This window comes from Panthera onca, chromosome E2 (genome assembly GCF_046562875.1).
Source record: "Panthera onca isolate mPanOnc1 chromosome E2, mPanOnc1 haplotype 2, whole genome shotgun sequence".
NCBI lineage: Eukaryota > Metazoa > Chordata > Mammalia > Carnivora > Felidae > Panthera > Panthera onca.
This window is the reverse complement of record NC_138353.1, coordinates 56,750,875-56,767,088: the sequence shown is the minus strand read 5'-3', so window position 1 is coordinate 56,767,088 and position 16,214 is coordinate 56,750,875. Positions and strand designations below refer to the sequence as shown.

General features: G+C 60.7%; 1 protein-coding gene across 5 annotated transcripts in view; it reads right to left on the bottom strand.

Moving 5' to 3' along the window:
• The window catches only part of OSGIN1 (oxidative stress induced growth inhibitor 1), a 32,025-nt gene that overhangs the window by 6,523 nt on the left and 9,288 nt on the right, over positions 1 to 16,214 (bottom strand). For 2 of the 5 annotated variants that reach the window (XM_060650020.3, XM_081791568.1), the window contains exon 2: positions 154 to 258. In XM_060650020.3, the coding sequence (XP_060506003.2) occupies positions 154 to 220 (67 nt within the window). In that variant the 5' untranslated portion in view covers positions 221 to 258. Of the gene's footprint in view, positions 1 to 153; positions 259 to 2,011; positions 2,037 to 3,803; positions 3,958 to 6,590; positions 6,690 to 16,214 lie in introns of those variants that run through there. The other 3 variants (XM_060650022.3, XM_060650019.3, XM_060650021.3) reach the window with 3 other exon arrangements.

Here is a 16,214-nt window from a genome sequence, read left to right as displayed (position 1 = left end):
GAAATTTATTGTCAAATCGGTTTCCATACAACTCAGTGGCCGATTTTAAAGGCAACGGTGGTAAAGAAAGGCCAGGCCTGGGCTTGCCTGGCTCCTGACCTTCCACTCTAGGGGCTCAGCGTGTCCCCTCCCCCTGCCCCGGGCAGCACTCACCGATGATGAGGACTGGGAGGGGCTCCGAATGGTCGGTGCCAAGGTGGTCCCTCCTGCGGCTGTTCATGGCTGGGGCTGGTGGGGGGCTGGGAGCCGGCAGCTGATCTGGGGGAGAGGAAGGGCCACTCGGTGAGCCTTGGGTGTCATGCAGGCACTTCCCAGCTACGGGGTATTGTCCTTTGGCCCTCAGGGTCAAGTCCAAGATCCTCCCTGAGGCCAGTCAAGATGCCGCTCCCCTGCTCCTTCTCCCCTCCTCGCACCTGCTCCGTTCCGAACAGTCCCCTCTCCCGACCCGGTCACTTCCACATCTGAGCTGCACCCCACTCGCCCCATCTCATCGGCGGGCAGTGACAACACCCAAAGCTTCCCGTCCACCTTCTGCAAGGCCTCTTCTTCTCAACCCAGGGGCAAGCCCTGGCCGACAACGTGGTGACAGCCACCGCCCCCACCCCGGTCCAGCCCTCAGGTCTCTGAGCAGCCAGTGGACTTTGGAGCCATCACCAGGCCCTAGCACGGCGCTTCCTAGCTGGTGACCAGGGGCCCATTCCCAGACCTCTCTGGGTCAGGCTCCTCGTCTATAAAGTGGGAGTAGCAGTCTCCACCCGGTAGGGCTGTTGGGGGACACAGTGAGGTGACGGCCGTGAAGCACCGGCTGGAGCAAAATGTGCTGCCGAGAAAGGACCAGGGCTCACTGCCTGCTCCAGGGGACTCGGTTGGAACAGGTGGGCTTGTGGAGAATTGCCCCCCCCCCCCCGCCCCTGCCCTGGGGAACTAGGTTTGGAGAAAAGTCTTCCAAGCTGGCTGGTCTCTGGAGCACCAGCGCCCCCTGCTGGCCGCAGGCCCGCATCGCTCACAGCGACGCAGACCCCGTTCTTGACGCTGCAGGTGCAGAGGAGGCTCCAGACTCCCCTTCTCCCTCCACGTCCCCCAAACCCAGCTAAGAGGGGCCCCCGGGCTCGCCCACTGTCCACACCCTGCCGTCCTGAGGGCCCCAAGGCAGCACCCACACGAGTGCGTCAGGAATGGGTGGCCGTTAGCACCGGCCTAGCTCTTCCCGTGTTCTGCTCACACGGCCCCACGCAGAAAGCTCTGTCAGTTATGATCCCATTTCACAGATGCGTAAACTGGAGCCCAGAGGGGACGCACAGGTCGCTCAGTGCCACAAAACTGCCTCTTAAACCCAGGGCTAACTGGTACCAGGCTTTGCCCGGGTGCACCATGCGTGACCCCGGCCAGCCCCAGGGAGACCCGGGGCTTGTCACAGGGTCACACACACGTACAAAGTGAGTGGGTGGTCATATGGCCCCAGGGAGGGGGGCCCAGGGTCACTGCCATCAGAATTCTCCCGGAGAAGGCGGAAATCTGGATTTCTACGTGCATTCTCTGATTTGGAAAAGTGGGCGACTAATTCACACTCGTCCAAAAAACCGTGAATAGCCGACAGAATGTGACAGAGCCAGGATACGACTTCTGATGCGTGCACAGTGACAGAAACAGCAGCCCCCACTCCCAGGCAGGCCCTGAGAGGTGAGCCGTGTCACCTCCACCTGGCAGGAAAAGGGAGGCTAGAGGTTAAAGGATGTCTCCGGAGTCACATGGCAGGAAGGGGCACCTCAGGGGGCACGTCAGGGACTCCCTCCTCGGTGCTCTCGGGCCCCCTGAAAACAGCCTTCCATGCCGCTGCTGGGCCCAGGGGAGAGGACTTGGGGGTGACCCCCCCCACCACTAACAAGAACGACACAAAAGGCTAACACTTCTGGACTTCTATGGAGCTGGCTAGGTACCAAGCATGTTCTAAACACTTTATCCACATTAATTTGATTCTTATTTAATTAGCAGCATGCACTGTCATACGTACTCTTAGGCTCGCTCCCATATTACAGATAGTCAAGCTGAGGCCAGCGAGCCCTTCTCCAGAGTGGAGTGTGACGGGGGCCATTCCCAGCCGGGCTCATCCTTCTGCCCTGTCCCCTCTGCTGGTGGGGAGGGAGGCCACGGGTCCACGTTCCCAGCTGGCAGGGAGCAGTGTCTCACTAACCGCTGGGCACCGGGTGAGCCTGGTGGCCCTGGGGAACAGGATTGTAGTTCCCAGAACACTTTCTCCCGGAACCGCCAAACAGCCCCAGGGCCCCACCCCTCCTCATGACTGTCCCCAGGAACAACAGGGACCCAGGTGATGTCCTTGCTGAAAGCTGTGCCTTAGCAACTTTCATTCTCATGCAAACCCACTTCACTGATGTGAAAACTGAGGCTCAGGGAGGTGAGGCCATGCCCCTGAGGTCACAGAGCCAGTGGGTGATAGAATGAGGGTTTGGCACCCGTGGTTTGGGTTCACCTAGACCCTCCACAACCCCCCGAAACGAGCACGCAACCTGTTCCCAGGGACCCGAGCCCGCCCTGGGCATGCCCGTCCCCTCTCTTGTCCCTTGAGTGTCCCCACCCCCAGTGAAGAGGGGCACTCCCCGAGCCCTCGTTTGCCCTCTTCTTGTGCTTCCCGGAAGGTGGAGGAACCCAGTTACCACCAGGGCTCTTGGGATCCGAGTCCAGGGCTCCCAGCGGCCTCTGGATGCCACCCATGTGAGGTCACGACCCAGGGGACACTCCTGTGCAGCGTCCCAAGGTCCTGAGCAGCCAAAAGCTCTCATGACCTTGGAAGAAGGCACACACTGCCTACTGACAGCAGGCGACCTGAAACCACACCCATCCCAGTTATGCTTTTTAGTGCTGTGGTGTTGGCATGGGCACCTTTTTAATGTTAACTTTTTCTTTGAGTGCCCCCCCCACCCCCCCGCCCGGCCCGCGCTGCCTGGACAGCAAAAAAGCTCCCATGAAAGACTGACTCTAACTCCCAGAAGCAAATTGGCATCAAAGGAATGGAAATAATGGCATCTGTAAATGATGTTTCTTTGAAGTTTGTAGCACAGGCACTTTCCGGGGGAGGAAGGCTTAAAACTGTTCGGAGACACTGAGGCACCAGTTCGGCCGCACTTACTGGGCACCTCCGGAGGCCCTTTGCTCATTTGACTTTGATGACGCCCCCCACCCCGGGGCACAGAGGCGCCGTCTTGCCTGGGGAATGTCCGAGATGATGGCCTCGAGTGCGAGGCCTGCCCGTGGATAACCGGGGAAAAGACTGCACGATGACAGTTGCCACCAAGAAAGTGACACGAGGCTGCGGGGCAGGGTGAAGGTGAGGGGGGTCCCTCGACACAAGGGCCACTTGCCGGCAGCCTGGGCACACCCCCTGCACCCCCTCCCTTTGGAGCGTCCCCCTCCTGAGCCCCAGGAGTTCAGAGGCTCCCAGACCCCTGGTTCTCAGCACCCCAACCTTCTGTCAGACGCCAAGTGCTGGGGACCCCCCGGGGCGGCCCGGAAGGCCGGGAGAAGCACCCGGCCCAGCAGCCTGGCTGCAGGACCCAGGGGCCTCGCCGGGCAGCGCGCTGGGCTGACCACGCCTCTTTCCTGCCAAGAGCAGCATCACGTGGACCGGCGACAGCGGCGGCGGGGACGGAGGGTGCCAGGCACCTGGAGATGGTCATGGCCCGCAGGGGCGGAGGAGGAACCCGGCGGCGGCCCGAAGAGCTCCTTAGTGGGGCCTGCCGGCCCCCCTGCCCAGCCGCGCCCCTGTCTCCCGCCCCCAGGCCACTCACCTGACCCGCAGGCGTTGCAGGGAACCCGGGGAGCCTGACCTGGCGGGCGCCTGGAGGGCCGGGGTCACAGAGCCACCGGGGAGCGGGCTGCCTTTGCCCCGTGGGGACCCGACCGAGCAGGCTGTGCGAGTCAGGGAGGCGAGGGTATTTCACGGGCTGGGAGGAGGCGGGCGGGCGGGGCGGGGCCAGGAAAATCACTTTCATAAGCGTGAGTCAGCAGGGGCCCCTGGATGAATGAACTTGCACCAGACCCAGGACCGGCCTTAAAGGGCCCCCACCGGCCAGGGCGGGGGTGGGGGTGGGGGTGGCCAGGCTGGCCCCCACCCCTGGGGCTCAGTCAGTAAACGGAGGCCCCAAGGGACCCCCAACCGAGCCAGCCTGGCCTTTTCTCTTAGGGAGGGAAGACAGCCTTCCCAAAATTGGAGGTGGCCCTTGTGTTGGGAGTGGAGAAAGCCACACACCCTGCTTGCACTTGGTGCCCACCCACCCCCCGCACCCGCCGCCGGCTGTTCTCCACTCCGCCTCACCCGACCCAGTGACCAACCTCCTGACATCAGCCTGCCCAGGGTGAGACCCCGGGCTCTGCCACTTCCTGGGCGAGCTGCCTCAGCTTCCTCATCCCAGAAACGGGGCTGGCTAACAGGCTTCCCCCCCTGGGCTGGGCGTGGTATGTAAGCGATGTCACCCTTGGCTCCCTAGTTCAAGTCCCCCTTTCTTCCTTATTCTTTCTCTGCACGCCTTACGGTTTGCTGACCCTTACTATTATTTCATCGTCTGTCTCCCCAGACCAGGAGGTGGGTCCTGCGTGGGCAGGGGAGTGTTTCCGTGTCTGCTTTATCCCGAATCTAGAATGCTGCTCTGCACACAGTAGGCGCTCAAGAAGGAAGGAGGGAGGGAGGGAGGGAGGGTTGGGACACTATTTGGCCCACAGACCTCAGTGCACATTAGCTGTGATTTTCATTATTGACGTGAATGCCGCCCCCTCATCCTTTCCTGGCCGGAGGGGCCTGTGGCAGGCAAGGGGGAACTCGCCTTGCGTGCAAAATTTAAGGGTGCACCGAGAACACTCAGTGATGAAGAAAATAGTATTTTAGTGCAAGGTTTTTTGGAAAATCAAACCTAGGGGCGCCTGGCTGGTCCAGTCGGAGGAGCGTGCGACTCTTGACCTTGGGGTTGTGAGTTCGAGACCCACATTGTGTGTAAAGGTCACTTTAAAAAAATAAATAAACATAAAAAATCAAAAAACAATGCCAAACGTGAAGGATACACAAAAGATTACAATTTCAAAACCAAACAGGATCTGTAACCGTGCCGAGCCATATTGGAGCCTGAGCACAAAGAAAAATCACAATACTGATGCTGTCTTCATTTAAAACCTTGCTATGTTTCTTCATCTTGGATTTTTGGCGTTACTCTTGATTTTTAAAAATACTGCAGGAACACAAGACCCGTGGGTCTTGATCATGGAATGCTTTGGTGCCCCTTATAGTTTGTGCCCGAGGTGATGTCTCTCTCCTGGTCCTGGTGGCCACAGGGGCTGGGGCTGGGGTTCGCACAGCACAGGGTATGCGCAGGGAGGTGAGGTGGGGGGACGAGGAGGGCGGGGACCAGGTCAGATTGTGAGGCTCTACTGGGGACAGAGTGTGGTATCTTTCGTTGGTATCACCAACGAAAGACAACCTCTGAGGATACAGAGTCCCGCTGAGACCGGCAGGGACAGATGGACCGACAGAAGCCACGGAGTGGGGGGAGGAGAGGATGGGGGAGAGGGAGGGAGGTGAGCTGGCACAGGGAGGGCTGGAGGCTGGGGGTGGGTGGAGGGTTTGGGGGGCAGTGCGAAGAGCAGGCTGAGAAGGGAGACCCTGGGCTCAGGGAGGAGATTAGGGGTCATGAGCTGGGAAGGCGGCCCCAAAGGCTACGCCTGAGGGGAGCCCCTGCCTCCGGCCTGCGCTCTCCTCCTTGGGGGCTCCTGGGTATGTGCCCTGTGCCCGGGACCCCACTCTCAGAAGGGCCCTGGGCTTGCTTTAAAGCTCTGCTGTCGCCGCTTTAAAATCCTTATTAGAGGCGCCTGGGTGGCTCAGTCGGTTGAGCATCCGACCTCAGCTCAGGTGATGATCTCGTGGTTCACGGGTTCAAGCCCCGCTGACAGCTCGGAGCCTGGAGCCTGCTTCACGGATTCTGTCTCCCTCTCTCTGCCCCTCCCTGGCTCGTACTCAGTCTCTCTCTCTCTCAAAAATAAATAAAACATGAAAAAGTAATAATAAAAAAGAAAGTCCTTGTGAATTTTTGAATGAGGGGTCCCTCATTCTCCCAATTTGCACTGGGCCCCACAGATCGCATGATGGGCCAGACTGGGCTGCACCGAGTATGGCCTGCTGGGTGCTGGGCTTGGGCGCAGCCCCCCGGGCTGGGTGATTTCTGCTAAGGCACTGCCCCCCTGGAGCCTCGCTTTGCCCACGGGAAAATGGCACCCACAGTCCCGGGCCCCTGAGCAGCAGTGCTCCGCGGGGTCCTATATGACACGGTACATAGCAGGTTGGGGGGGGGGGGTGGTCAGCGGCAAACCCACTGCTCTGGGCTGCGGCTCCCTGGGTGGCTTCTAGCCCCTTGTAGGTGTGCTGTGTGACCTTGGCTGTGGCCTCCCTCTCTGGGCCGTGGCTGTTTCCAACGGCTGTGGCCGTTCCAGCCGTGGTCTTGTTTCTAACGCTCCCTGACACTCTGAACGGGCACCGTCCACGCACCAGGAGCCCAGGGACAGCCTGGGGACTGCGGCTTCCACAGACATACCTCTGCTGCAGGCTGTATCTTTGCCCGGCCGCCTCGTCGTCTCCACCTCCCCATCCCAGGGCTCTGGTCTGGAACTTCCAGTGTGTTTGGATGTGTAAACTGAGGCAGAGAGAGACACCCCGGGTCAGAGGTTCCCACTTGGAGCGTCTCAGCCCACGTGGGGCGAGAATGAGGTTCGGGGTCCAGAAAGGAAAGCCTGGGAAGGAGGTGGGCGCCCGGGTCCCCCATCTCTGGGTCTGGCCTGTCCTTCCTCCTGACCTGCCTCGTGGCCCCCGCTAGCCCTGATCCCTTTTCCGGATTTTGAAAATCTGCTGATACAGAGAATTGTGGGCGAGATGTGGACTTTCTTCCCCGTCGCCTGTTTATCTGCCAGGAGATTGTGGGAAATAGGATGTGTTGACTTGCTTCCAAAAAGCTTGGCCAAGACATAGATAAATGTCACGGGTGACAAGGGGACGGTGGTTGGGGACCATGGAGAGGGAAGGCAGGTCTGTGGAGGTTGACTCTGGGTGACTGGCTCTCTTGGGACTCCACTGGGTGCCCCGACCCCTCCACACCTGCCCCGTCCCCTTCAGCATCTGGAATATGAGCGCCTAGATCCAGATGTGCTGAAATGAAGGTTGCAAGACGTAGCAAACACAAATACAGGCCCCCAGGCAACCGAACTGCAGATAAGATACAAGCTTTGAGTGTAAATACATTCCATGCAATATTTAGGATGCATTTAGACAAAACAATTTTTTTTCATTGTTTATCTGAAATTCAGTTAATTTCAGCCTCTATTTTATTTGGCAAATCTAGCCGTAAGCATAAAGTACACTAGGTTTTGAAGAGTACAATAAAAAAAAAAAAAGGAAGGGAAAATGTCTCAATCATTTTTATATGGGTTACATGGTAAAATGAGAATATTTTAGACATCTTGGGTTAAATAAGACAAAGCATTAAAATAGTGTTCACCTGTTTCTTTTTACGTGATTAGTGTGGCATCTGGAAAATGCATATGCATGTGGCCCTTTTTAGGCTTTTACTGGACATTGGCACCTGCTGCTGGCTGGTCAAGCAAACCGGGACATTCCTGGATTTAGCAGCGAAAGTCCCGCCGTGTTCCAGGAACACTCTCAGTCCTTGAGGAATCACACCCATCGGGCGTCCGCAGTGCAGCAAGCAGCCGGACAGGGTGACTTGGGAGAGGCGTTTCCCTTCTGAGCCTCAGTTCTCCCATCTGGGCACTGGCCTTGCAAGGTGGTGACAGCAGAGGGAGGGGCCCAGCAGTTAGAAGGAGCTCAGACACAGCAGCCCCCCGCTCCCCCGGGCCTCCCCCAAGCTCCCTGCAGGTGCTTGGGTGCCGGGGAACCAGTGGAAGTGAGGACAGGCTGGCTTCGGGGCACTCCTCTGGGGGTCCTGACATTGGAAGGATCCCCTGTCAAAACCGCGATTTCTCTCTCCCCACAAGGTCCTAGGATTATTCCCAGGGGCTGCTTCTGGCCCTTCCGCCTCCCTTTTCCCCGTGGCGGCTCCCAGAGCACTGCCACTGGCCAGGCACCTCCAGGCGTGGACAGAAAGTGCTTTACGCGCAGCTGAGGCTCAGAGAGGCCAGTCTTGAGCCTGAGGGCCCACAGCATGAGCAACAGAACTGGGGCTTGAGCCAGGGGCTGGGACTGCAGAGTCTGGACCCTTCCGGGGGAAAAGGAAGACCATGAACTAAGGAAGGGACAAAGTCTCCTTCCTGCCTGGAGCACAGAGGCATGGCCCGGGAACTCTCCCGAAGGGCCTACCTACCACCACAGTCGCCCTCTTTCTGAGGTGCCCACACTGTAAGGCGTTTTGGGGACAGATGCGTTTAATCAGTACACGAGTCCAGTGAGAAAAGTCTGCACGGGACTCTTATTTTCCCATGCTACAGGTGAGGAAGCTGAGGCCCAGAGAATGTAAGATGCGACCCCAAGTCACGGCGTGCGGTTAGAATGGGACTGTGACCGGGTTCTTCCAGCTGCCCTGGCACAACGGGACCAGGCTTTTCCGGCACATGACAGTAGAGCTAATATTTGCCTTCCCCACTTACAGAGCTTTGCCACCACCTTATCTCACTGACTCCCCACAACCAGGGGGTGGGCAAATATTTTCAACAACAAGTTTAGTTTACAGATGAAGAAACCCAGGGAGACTTGCCCAAGGCCACTGTTTCCAACGGGGTGGCAGAGGGGACCCGGAATGAAATCTGTCTGTCTGGTGGCAGGGCCACGCAGGCTGCCCCAGGACAGCGGTGGGAGCTGCCAGCGGGGGTTCACGACCCAGGGAATCACCACAGATGCCTGGGGAGACGAGGTCAAAGCTGCGGGGGGGGGGGGGGGGTGCTGGGCCCTCTTCCCACCCACGGAGAGAGCTGGGGTGGGGCTCAGGAACCACAGGCGGAGTGTGGGGTTGGCCCCCAGAGGAGAGTCTGATGGCGGGGCTCAGCCCCAGCCTGTGGCCACACTCTCTGCCTCCCGATTCCCCCTCCTCCTGAAAAGCCAGGGGGAAAGTTACGGCAGGAGAGTCAATGTACCTGCCCTACAGTCAGGGTGGACAGGGGGTTCTGCCCAGGAGGGAGACAAATGGGGACTCTGACCCCATCACTTTCAGCTGGGTGACTTTGGGCAGGTGACTTAACCCCTCTGAGCTTCCACGTCTTGCATGTGAGAGGCCGATGGCAGAGCAGAACTGTAGAGCCCCGCTGCGCATGGGATTCGCCCGGCGAGAACCTAAAGCTATACTAACGCCCAGGCCTCGGTCCCAGAGATTCTGACCTCGCTGGGCTGGGGTGCAGCTGGCCCCGGGGAGTCCCCGTGTGCAGCGGGGCCGGGAGCCTCTGCCCTGGCAGCTGCAGGGGACGAGCAGAAAGCCCCTGGCCCTGGGGGAGGAGCCCCTCCCACCTTGGCGGCTGGTCCCTTGTCAACCACATTCGGCATGCAGCTGCGGGGAGAGTCATGAGGCCTAAAAGAGGAATCGGCTTCAGAGGAGCCAGACCACCAGGACTGCTGGTGACCCCGGTGGGGGTCTGGCCGGAGTCCCAAAGAACCACCGACCCCACCACTGGACGCACCGCTACGTCCCCTTACTCATTTACCGCACGCGACTCACGTTCCCCGACTCGGTTCTAGGCCACCGCCCAGGCATCTGCACCGCCACATCGTGAGCCCGGAATTCCGGGGACCCCCCCCCGTGGGAAACAGCTACGATAAGCCAGGAGACCCCCTCCCCCCACGTCCCCCCCGCAAAGGCGCCGATATTAACAGCAAAGGCCGTGAGCGTCTCCCGCGCCCGCTGCTGACCGTGGGTCTGCGCGTGGTGGCGAAGGCCCAGCCTTTGAAAAGTGCAGGTCGGGAGCCAAAGCCAACGTGGAAGTTCAGGGTGATAGAAACAGGAGAAGCGGACCGGAAACGGTGGGGATTCCTGCCACGGGGGGGGGGGGGGGGGGGGGGAGGGGGGCGGGGGGAGGGGCCTGGGGGCAGGAACCTGAACACATTGGGGAGAAAAGAGGAAGCTGGGCCCACGGCGGAGGCCAAGGAGTCTCAGCTGGATTTGAATTCGAATTCCCATTACCTTTGCATAACAGACACCAATAGTCATCCTAAGTGGAGACAATTTTTGAGCCGAGGGCCTTCTGTGTTTTGTTCACAGATGAACTGCAGGCGTCCAGCACGGGGCCTGGGACACAGTGCTGGCTCAGTAAACAGTGACTGAATGAATTAATGAGTCTTGTTGCTTCCAGACTTTCCAGATAGCCTCTGGAAACACTGCCGAACGTGAATAAAGCCCTCTTTATGTCACAGGCGCATGGACGGGCGTGCCTGACGTATGTTTCAGTCTTAGGTGACCCCTGGGAATTGGCCGAGGTTGAAGACAGAGCCCTGTGGCACACCAGTAGAGGTCCTTCCTTCCTCCGGGAGACACGGTCCCCCCATCGGCAGAGGGGAGCACACTGTCTGTGGAGTCAGAGACCATGGGTTGTGCATCAGCTCTGATGTGTCTTTGGGGTCGTTACTTCACTTCTCCGAGCCTCAGTTTCCTCATCTGTAGTACAGAGGTGATAATACCTGTCCCCCAGGTAGCTCATGGGTCCTCAGGGAGGCTGTGGGTCCTCAGGGAGAGGCGGACACCCCTCCCCTCTGTGTATCACCATGCAGACGTTCTCATTCTGGGCGGTCATTTACATGGACCTGCTCGTTTTCCAGCCACCCAGCCCAGAGCCCCACTCCCCCCAAACGTCCTTGAGGCCAGTGGTTCTGGAAATGTGGTCCCCGGACCAGCAGCAGCAGCACCTGGGAACTCATCAGAAACGTAGAGGCTCAGGCCCCCGCCCTGGCCCCACAACCTGCACTTTCACGAGGCTTCTGGGTGATTCCCGCCAGGTTTTGATTCGCTGCTGAAGGAGAGGACGAGAAATTCCATCAAAGGCTCTGCCTACGCCTGCACAGTCCTTTGATTTGACTGCTCTGGATGAGCCCACGCTAGGCCCTTGGGGGTGTAGGGCCTCTCTCCCTACAGGCTCGTAAGTCGTAAGTAACCTGCATTCTAGGGCTGGAGGTTTAGCTGGCGCCTCGTCTGTCGGAAAACTGGGGCCCCACCTCCTGGTCCCTGCCCTTGAGGGTCCTGCCGTCGACCTGCAAGCCCCAGGCCCCTTGGCATGCTGAGAAATAGGCTTGCAGCGGAAGGAAGCCCCCCAGACTCTGGGCTGCCAGGGCCATCTGACCAGCCTTTCCAACAAGCTTCCGGGCCCTTCCCGAGCGGCCCAGGTTTATTGTCCTGGACCCAGAGGCCAGAAGCGGAGCTGGCGCTCCCGAGCTGTTTTGTCTCTGGCGTCTGTGGCTTTTGCCCCTTGGCCCCGGGGAGCGGGGGGTGGGGGTGGGCATCACTCGCTTTGTTTCATTTGGCCCACGTGCTACTAAAAAAAGCCTTGTTTGCCACCGTTATCAGGTTTTACGGGGCCTTGTCTTCTCGGGCAGGTGGGGTCAGGGCCTCCGGGATTTAACTTAGTGTCATGTGATCGGACCTTTCCCAGCGACAGGACAGGACAGGAGAACAGCTCCAAGAGCATTTTGCACGTTTCCCTGCAGAACAGCACTGGTGCCCAGCACGGAAGTCCTACGAAGACGGCCTCGGGGCTCCAGGGCCCAAGTGGGAGACGGGATTCCGGAGCCCCGTCCTTTCCCGCTGAGGCCCCACAGGCCCGCAGGGTCTCATGCAAGCTCACAGACTGCAAATGAGAGCCGGCACTCCCCTGCTGGACCACCTCCAGGGGCTCCCACTGCCCTCAGGCCTCAGATGCAGGCAGGCCCCTGCTGGAGCTGACCGGAAGGGCCTCCTCGCCCTCCTTCCAGGCGCCCAGGGAGCCCTGCTCTGCCCGCCATGCCCCTGACCCTGCCTTGCTTTCCTGTGGTTCTGGGCAAGCCTCTCCACGCTCGGTCTCCACTCCCGCTGCTCAGACTAAGCAGGGCCACTGGGGCTTGCGTTTCGTAGACGTGTGCTCTGTTAACCATTGGAGCCCCCCCAGCCATGAAGCAGACGAGGCAAAAGGCGACAAACGCTTCCGTGCCCAAGGGCCCAGAGTCGGAGGGGAGAAACGAGAAGGGGCTTTGGAGGGCATTCGAGGGTGGGGGCGATGGGTGTCACGGCAGCCGCTCTGGAGAGGTCGTGTGTCAGCTGAGGCGTGCTTGGCCACTCAGAGAACCGGGGTGGGGCGGTCTGGGGGCGCAGGACACACGTGCTCCCAGGAGAGGCCCCAGGGTGGGAGGTGGTTGCCTTGTTTGAGGACGGGAGGGTGAGGGGGGGGCCCTGAGGGGTTGGGAGACAAGCTCGGCTGCAGCGGGGAGCCCCCGGAGGCCCTGGGCAGAGTGGGGGCTGTCCAGTGAGAGCCGAAGCTGCCTTGGACCAAGGTACCGGCCGTGTGGGTGCAGAACGGATGGGATCCATTTTGGAGCCAGCGTCAGCGGGACTTGGTGACAGACCGACACTGGAGGTGAGCCTCTTGCCTGGCTCAGCGTGAACCACTCACCCCTCTGAGAGCAGGGCCCTGGTGTGTGCACCTGCCAGTCCCTGTGGTGTGGATATTCCCACCAAGGCGGACTCAGGCTACCCGGCCCCCCCCGCCGGCCCCCCGGGGGTGAGCAGGGGCAGGGAGGCATCAAGAACGTTTTCCTGATGGGGGCCACGTGTGGGACGGTGGCAGGTGGGGCATCCGCTTCGGGGAGAAGCCGAAGAAGGGGGGAGACGGGGGTGGGGGTGGCCACGTACGCTCTTGCGGCCTGAGGTGCCTGTGGACCTCTCCGGCTGGGCACAGAAGGCCGAGGCGCGGGGCCCGAGGGGTCTCGGCTGGGGTGTGAAGCACGGCCGCTGCTGGCAAAGAGACGACGTCAGAAGTCTGGGGATGGGGGGAGGTCGCGGAGGGAGGGCAGAGGCCAGGACAGAGCCGTCGCCGTCCCCGTAGCACAGCCTGCTCGGGTGCTTGCGCCCCCACTACCCCGTGAGGGTGGCGCCCTCTCTGCGGCGGAGCCCAGCGGCGCTTAGAGGACGCATCTTCATGGGGCCGGGGACTGCCCCCCTCTGGCTGCGACTGTGGAGCCCCCGGGGCCTCGACCCCGTGAATATCTTGCAAAGCAGCTGACGAGCCCCCTTGGCGTGGGGCCCAGGGCCGGGGCTGGGGGGGCCGGAGCAGGAGTGGCGCCCCGGGGGGGAGGGGCCGAAGGTGGGGCCAAACGGGATGAAAGCTAGGACGTCGTCCCTCCCAACCGGACCCCAGGCAGGTGCTCGGCATTTTCCCATCACCCCCGAGGCAGGAGCTCTCGGCGGCGGCCACATTCAAACAGAGGGATGGGAGACGGGGAGGGGCGGCCCCCTCGCGGCGGCCTCCCTTCCCCGTCGCCCAGCTCCTTCCATAGGACCTGCGCGAGCGGTTTCCGTTTGGAGGAAAGGAGACCTACTTAGTCTCCTTCGATACCACCCTGAGCTGGAACCAAACGGAACCCTGGCTGGCTCCTGGCTGCTGGTCGCGATCACCGCCACCGTCTCCAGCAGCAGGACAGCAGGATGGTTCCTTGCCTGCACACCTGTGGCACGCGGGCCCCGGGACGAGCGGCCGGGACAGAGGTGCCTCTCTGACTAGACAGGGGCCCCGCCTTGCTCGCGGGGCCGCATCCGGCAGGACCTGACAGGCCCCAGGCCCCTTGCACCGACTTCTCCCCAGCACGCCGGGCAGCCTGCCACCCGACCCCCTCTGCCGCCTGCCCTCTGCTGCGCAGGGGCGGTGCCGGCGGCGGGCGCAGTCGGGTCTGGGCAGGGCACTGGAGGCCCTGCATGTCTGGTGCCGTGGAGAAGCAGCCCGGCTGTCTGGGCTTGAAGAGATCTGCTGACATGTGTACTGCACAAGCAGAGCCCCCGACACTCCTCCCCCCCGCCCCCGCCCCCGCCCCGGCCTCACCTTGGGACAGTTCCTGCACTCGAGGCGATCCTGGCCTCAACGGTGGAATCCACGGCATGGAGACTAAATGTCATCAGGCTGGGCCTGGCTCGACTCCCCTCACGAGTCCGTGCAAGGATGGGCTTGTGCACCTCTCTCTGGCGGTCGAGGACTGCACTCCCGAGTCTAGCCTTTCCTCTGCTTCTGTGGCCTCCTGGCGCTGAGACCTCTGTGGCTCACCGAGGGCCTCGACATTTCCTTCACCCGGGTGCTCCGGGACAGAGTCCCAGGCACGAGGATGTCTGTGCTCAGAGGGAGCTGTCCCAGGAGCCCGGCACCCCATCTCCCAGGTGGAGCAGCTCGGGTCAGCGAGGGGAAGCGGTTCCTCTGGGGTCCCACAGCAGGAGCGTGCCTTGGAATTCAGCCAAGACCCCTGGAAAGGTCTGTGACCTCTAGGGAGGGAGCTCAGAGCCCCCCTGCCCTTCAGGGACTCAGCAGGAATTTCTTGCTGGGCGCTGTGCTGAGAAGCAGGCATACGATGGGGGAGAAAGACACAGACCTTCCCTCAAGGAGATGATGACCCGGTGGGGAGGTTAAGTCCATAGGCGTGCTCTCACAGACTGACCTGTTGGGCAGTGTGAGGAAAAGCTGCCCAAGACAGACAACCGGGCTGGGAAGCGGGCGGGGGTATAAGAACTGACTAGGGACAAAAGTCTTGCAGGTGAGGCCAAGAGCAGGTGCAAAGGCCCTGAGGTTGGAAGGAGAGTTTTGAGAAACTGAAAGGGTGGTGTGTCTGAGTGTGGGGTGGGGGGTGGGGGTGGGGGAGGCTCACAGGAGCCGGATCATGCAGGCTTGGTGGCCATGGAGGGATTTTGGTCTTTTCCCCAAGAGCAAAGGAGAGACCCCGGAGGAGGGTGACGGGATCAGGCCTGCAGTGTGAAAAGGTGGTGGGGAGGATGAGGGCAAGCATGGGTCAGATGCTGTGGCAGCCGTCCCAGGAAAGAATCAAGGCTTTGGCCACTTCCTGTTCCCAGGAAGAAGCTCCATCTGGGACGAGCCGGATTCCAGGATGCTGTGTGTGCGTGTGTGCGTGTGTGTGCGTGTGTTGTGGGGTGTGAGGGGCAGATAAGAAAGGTCAAAGTGTCGGTGGGTGGGGCTTGCCATGGGGAGAAAGGTCACAGGGCATGTGGGTGTGGTCCTCTCCATCAACCCCTTTCCTGACTTTTGTCCCCAGGCATTCGTGTTGCCTACTCTGGATCTGGACACCAATGGAACCTCACGGAATGTTGTCTCTCGTGTCTGGATCTTTCGCTCAACTTCGTGGCCCTGGGATTCACTCGCACGGATGTGTGGGTCAGTGGCTCCCGCTTTTTTATTGCCGGGCAGAGTCCCACAGTGTGCACACAGCACAGCTGGTTTATCCATTTCCTGGGCATTTGGCTATTTCCAGCTTTTTGCTGTGACCGTTCCCACGCGAGCCTTTGTGTGGACATCTGCTTTTGTTTATCTGGAGCAAAGCGGAACCACTGGGTCACAGGGAGGGCGAGTGTGCACACGGCTTTCTCTCTGCAGCTGCGCCTCGGCTGGCCCCCACCGGCGCCAACACCCCTTGGAGACCAGCCTCTGCCCTTAGGGGAAAAGCCTGGCACCGCGGGGGCCCTCCCGTCTCCCCAGCCGAGATGCTGGCTTTCTCCCACCTTGACCCTCACGTTGCTGCCAGACCGAAGGCTCACGGTTCCCTGAACACACATCACTTCTGTCCTCCTGGACGAACTGTCCTTTCTGCCCGGAGCACACGTCCCTCCAGTGCCCTCCCGGTGCTGTCACATCTCACTGGAGCATCTTGGCGACCCACTGACGTTCCCCAGGCCCTGACCAGCGTCTTTGGCCCACATTCCCCTGGTTCCCGGAGGCCACTTGTGCTCAGGCTCTCCTGAGGACCCCGGGCTTGCCGTGGGGTGGGGATGCCGTGTGGCCGGGCCACGGACACAGCTCACACACAGGAGGCCTCGGGAACCGTGCAACAGATGAGTCAGTGAGGCCGAGTCTGGGTGGACACACCCAGGTGTAACCCCCTTTGGGCAAAGCACACACGGCTTAAGTGTGCACCTCGATGAATGTTTGCACACGTGTAGGCCCGTGTGACCGCCGCCCAGGTCAAGACGGGGAACACGCCCCGCTCTCCGTCT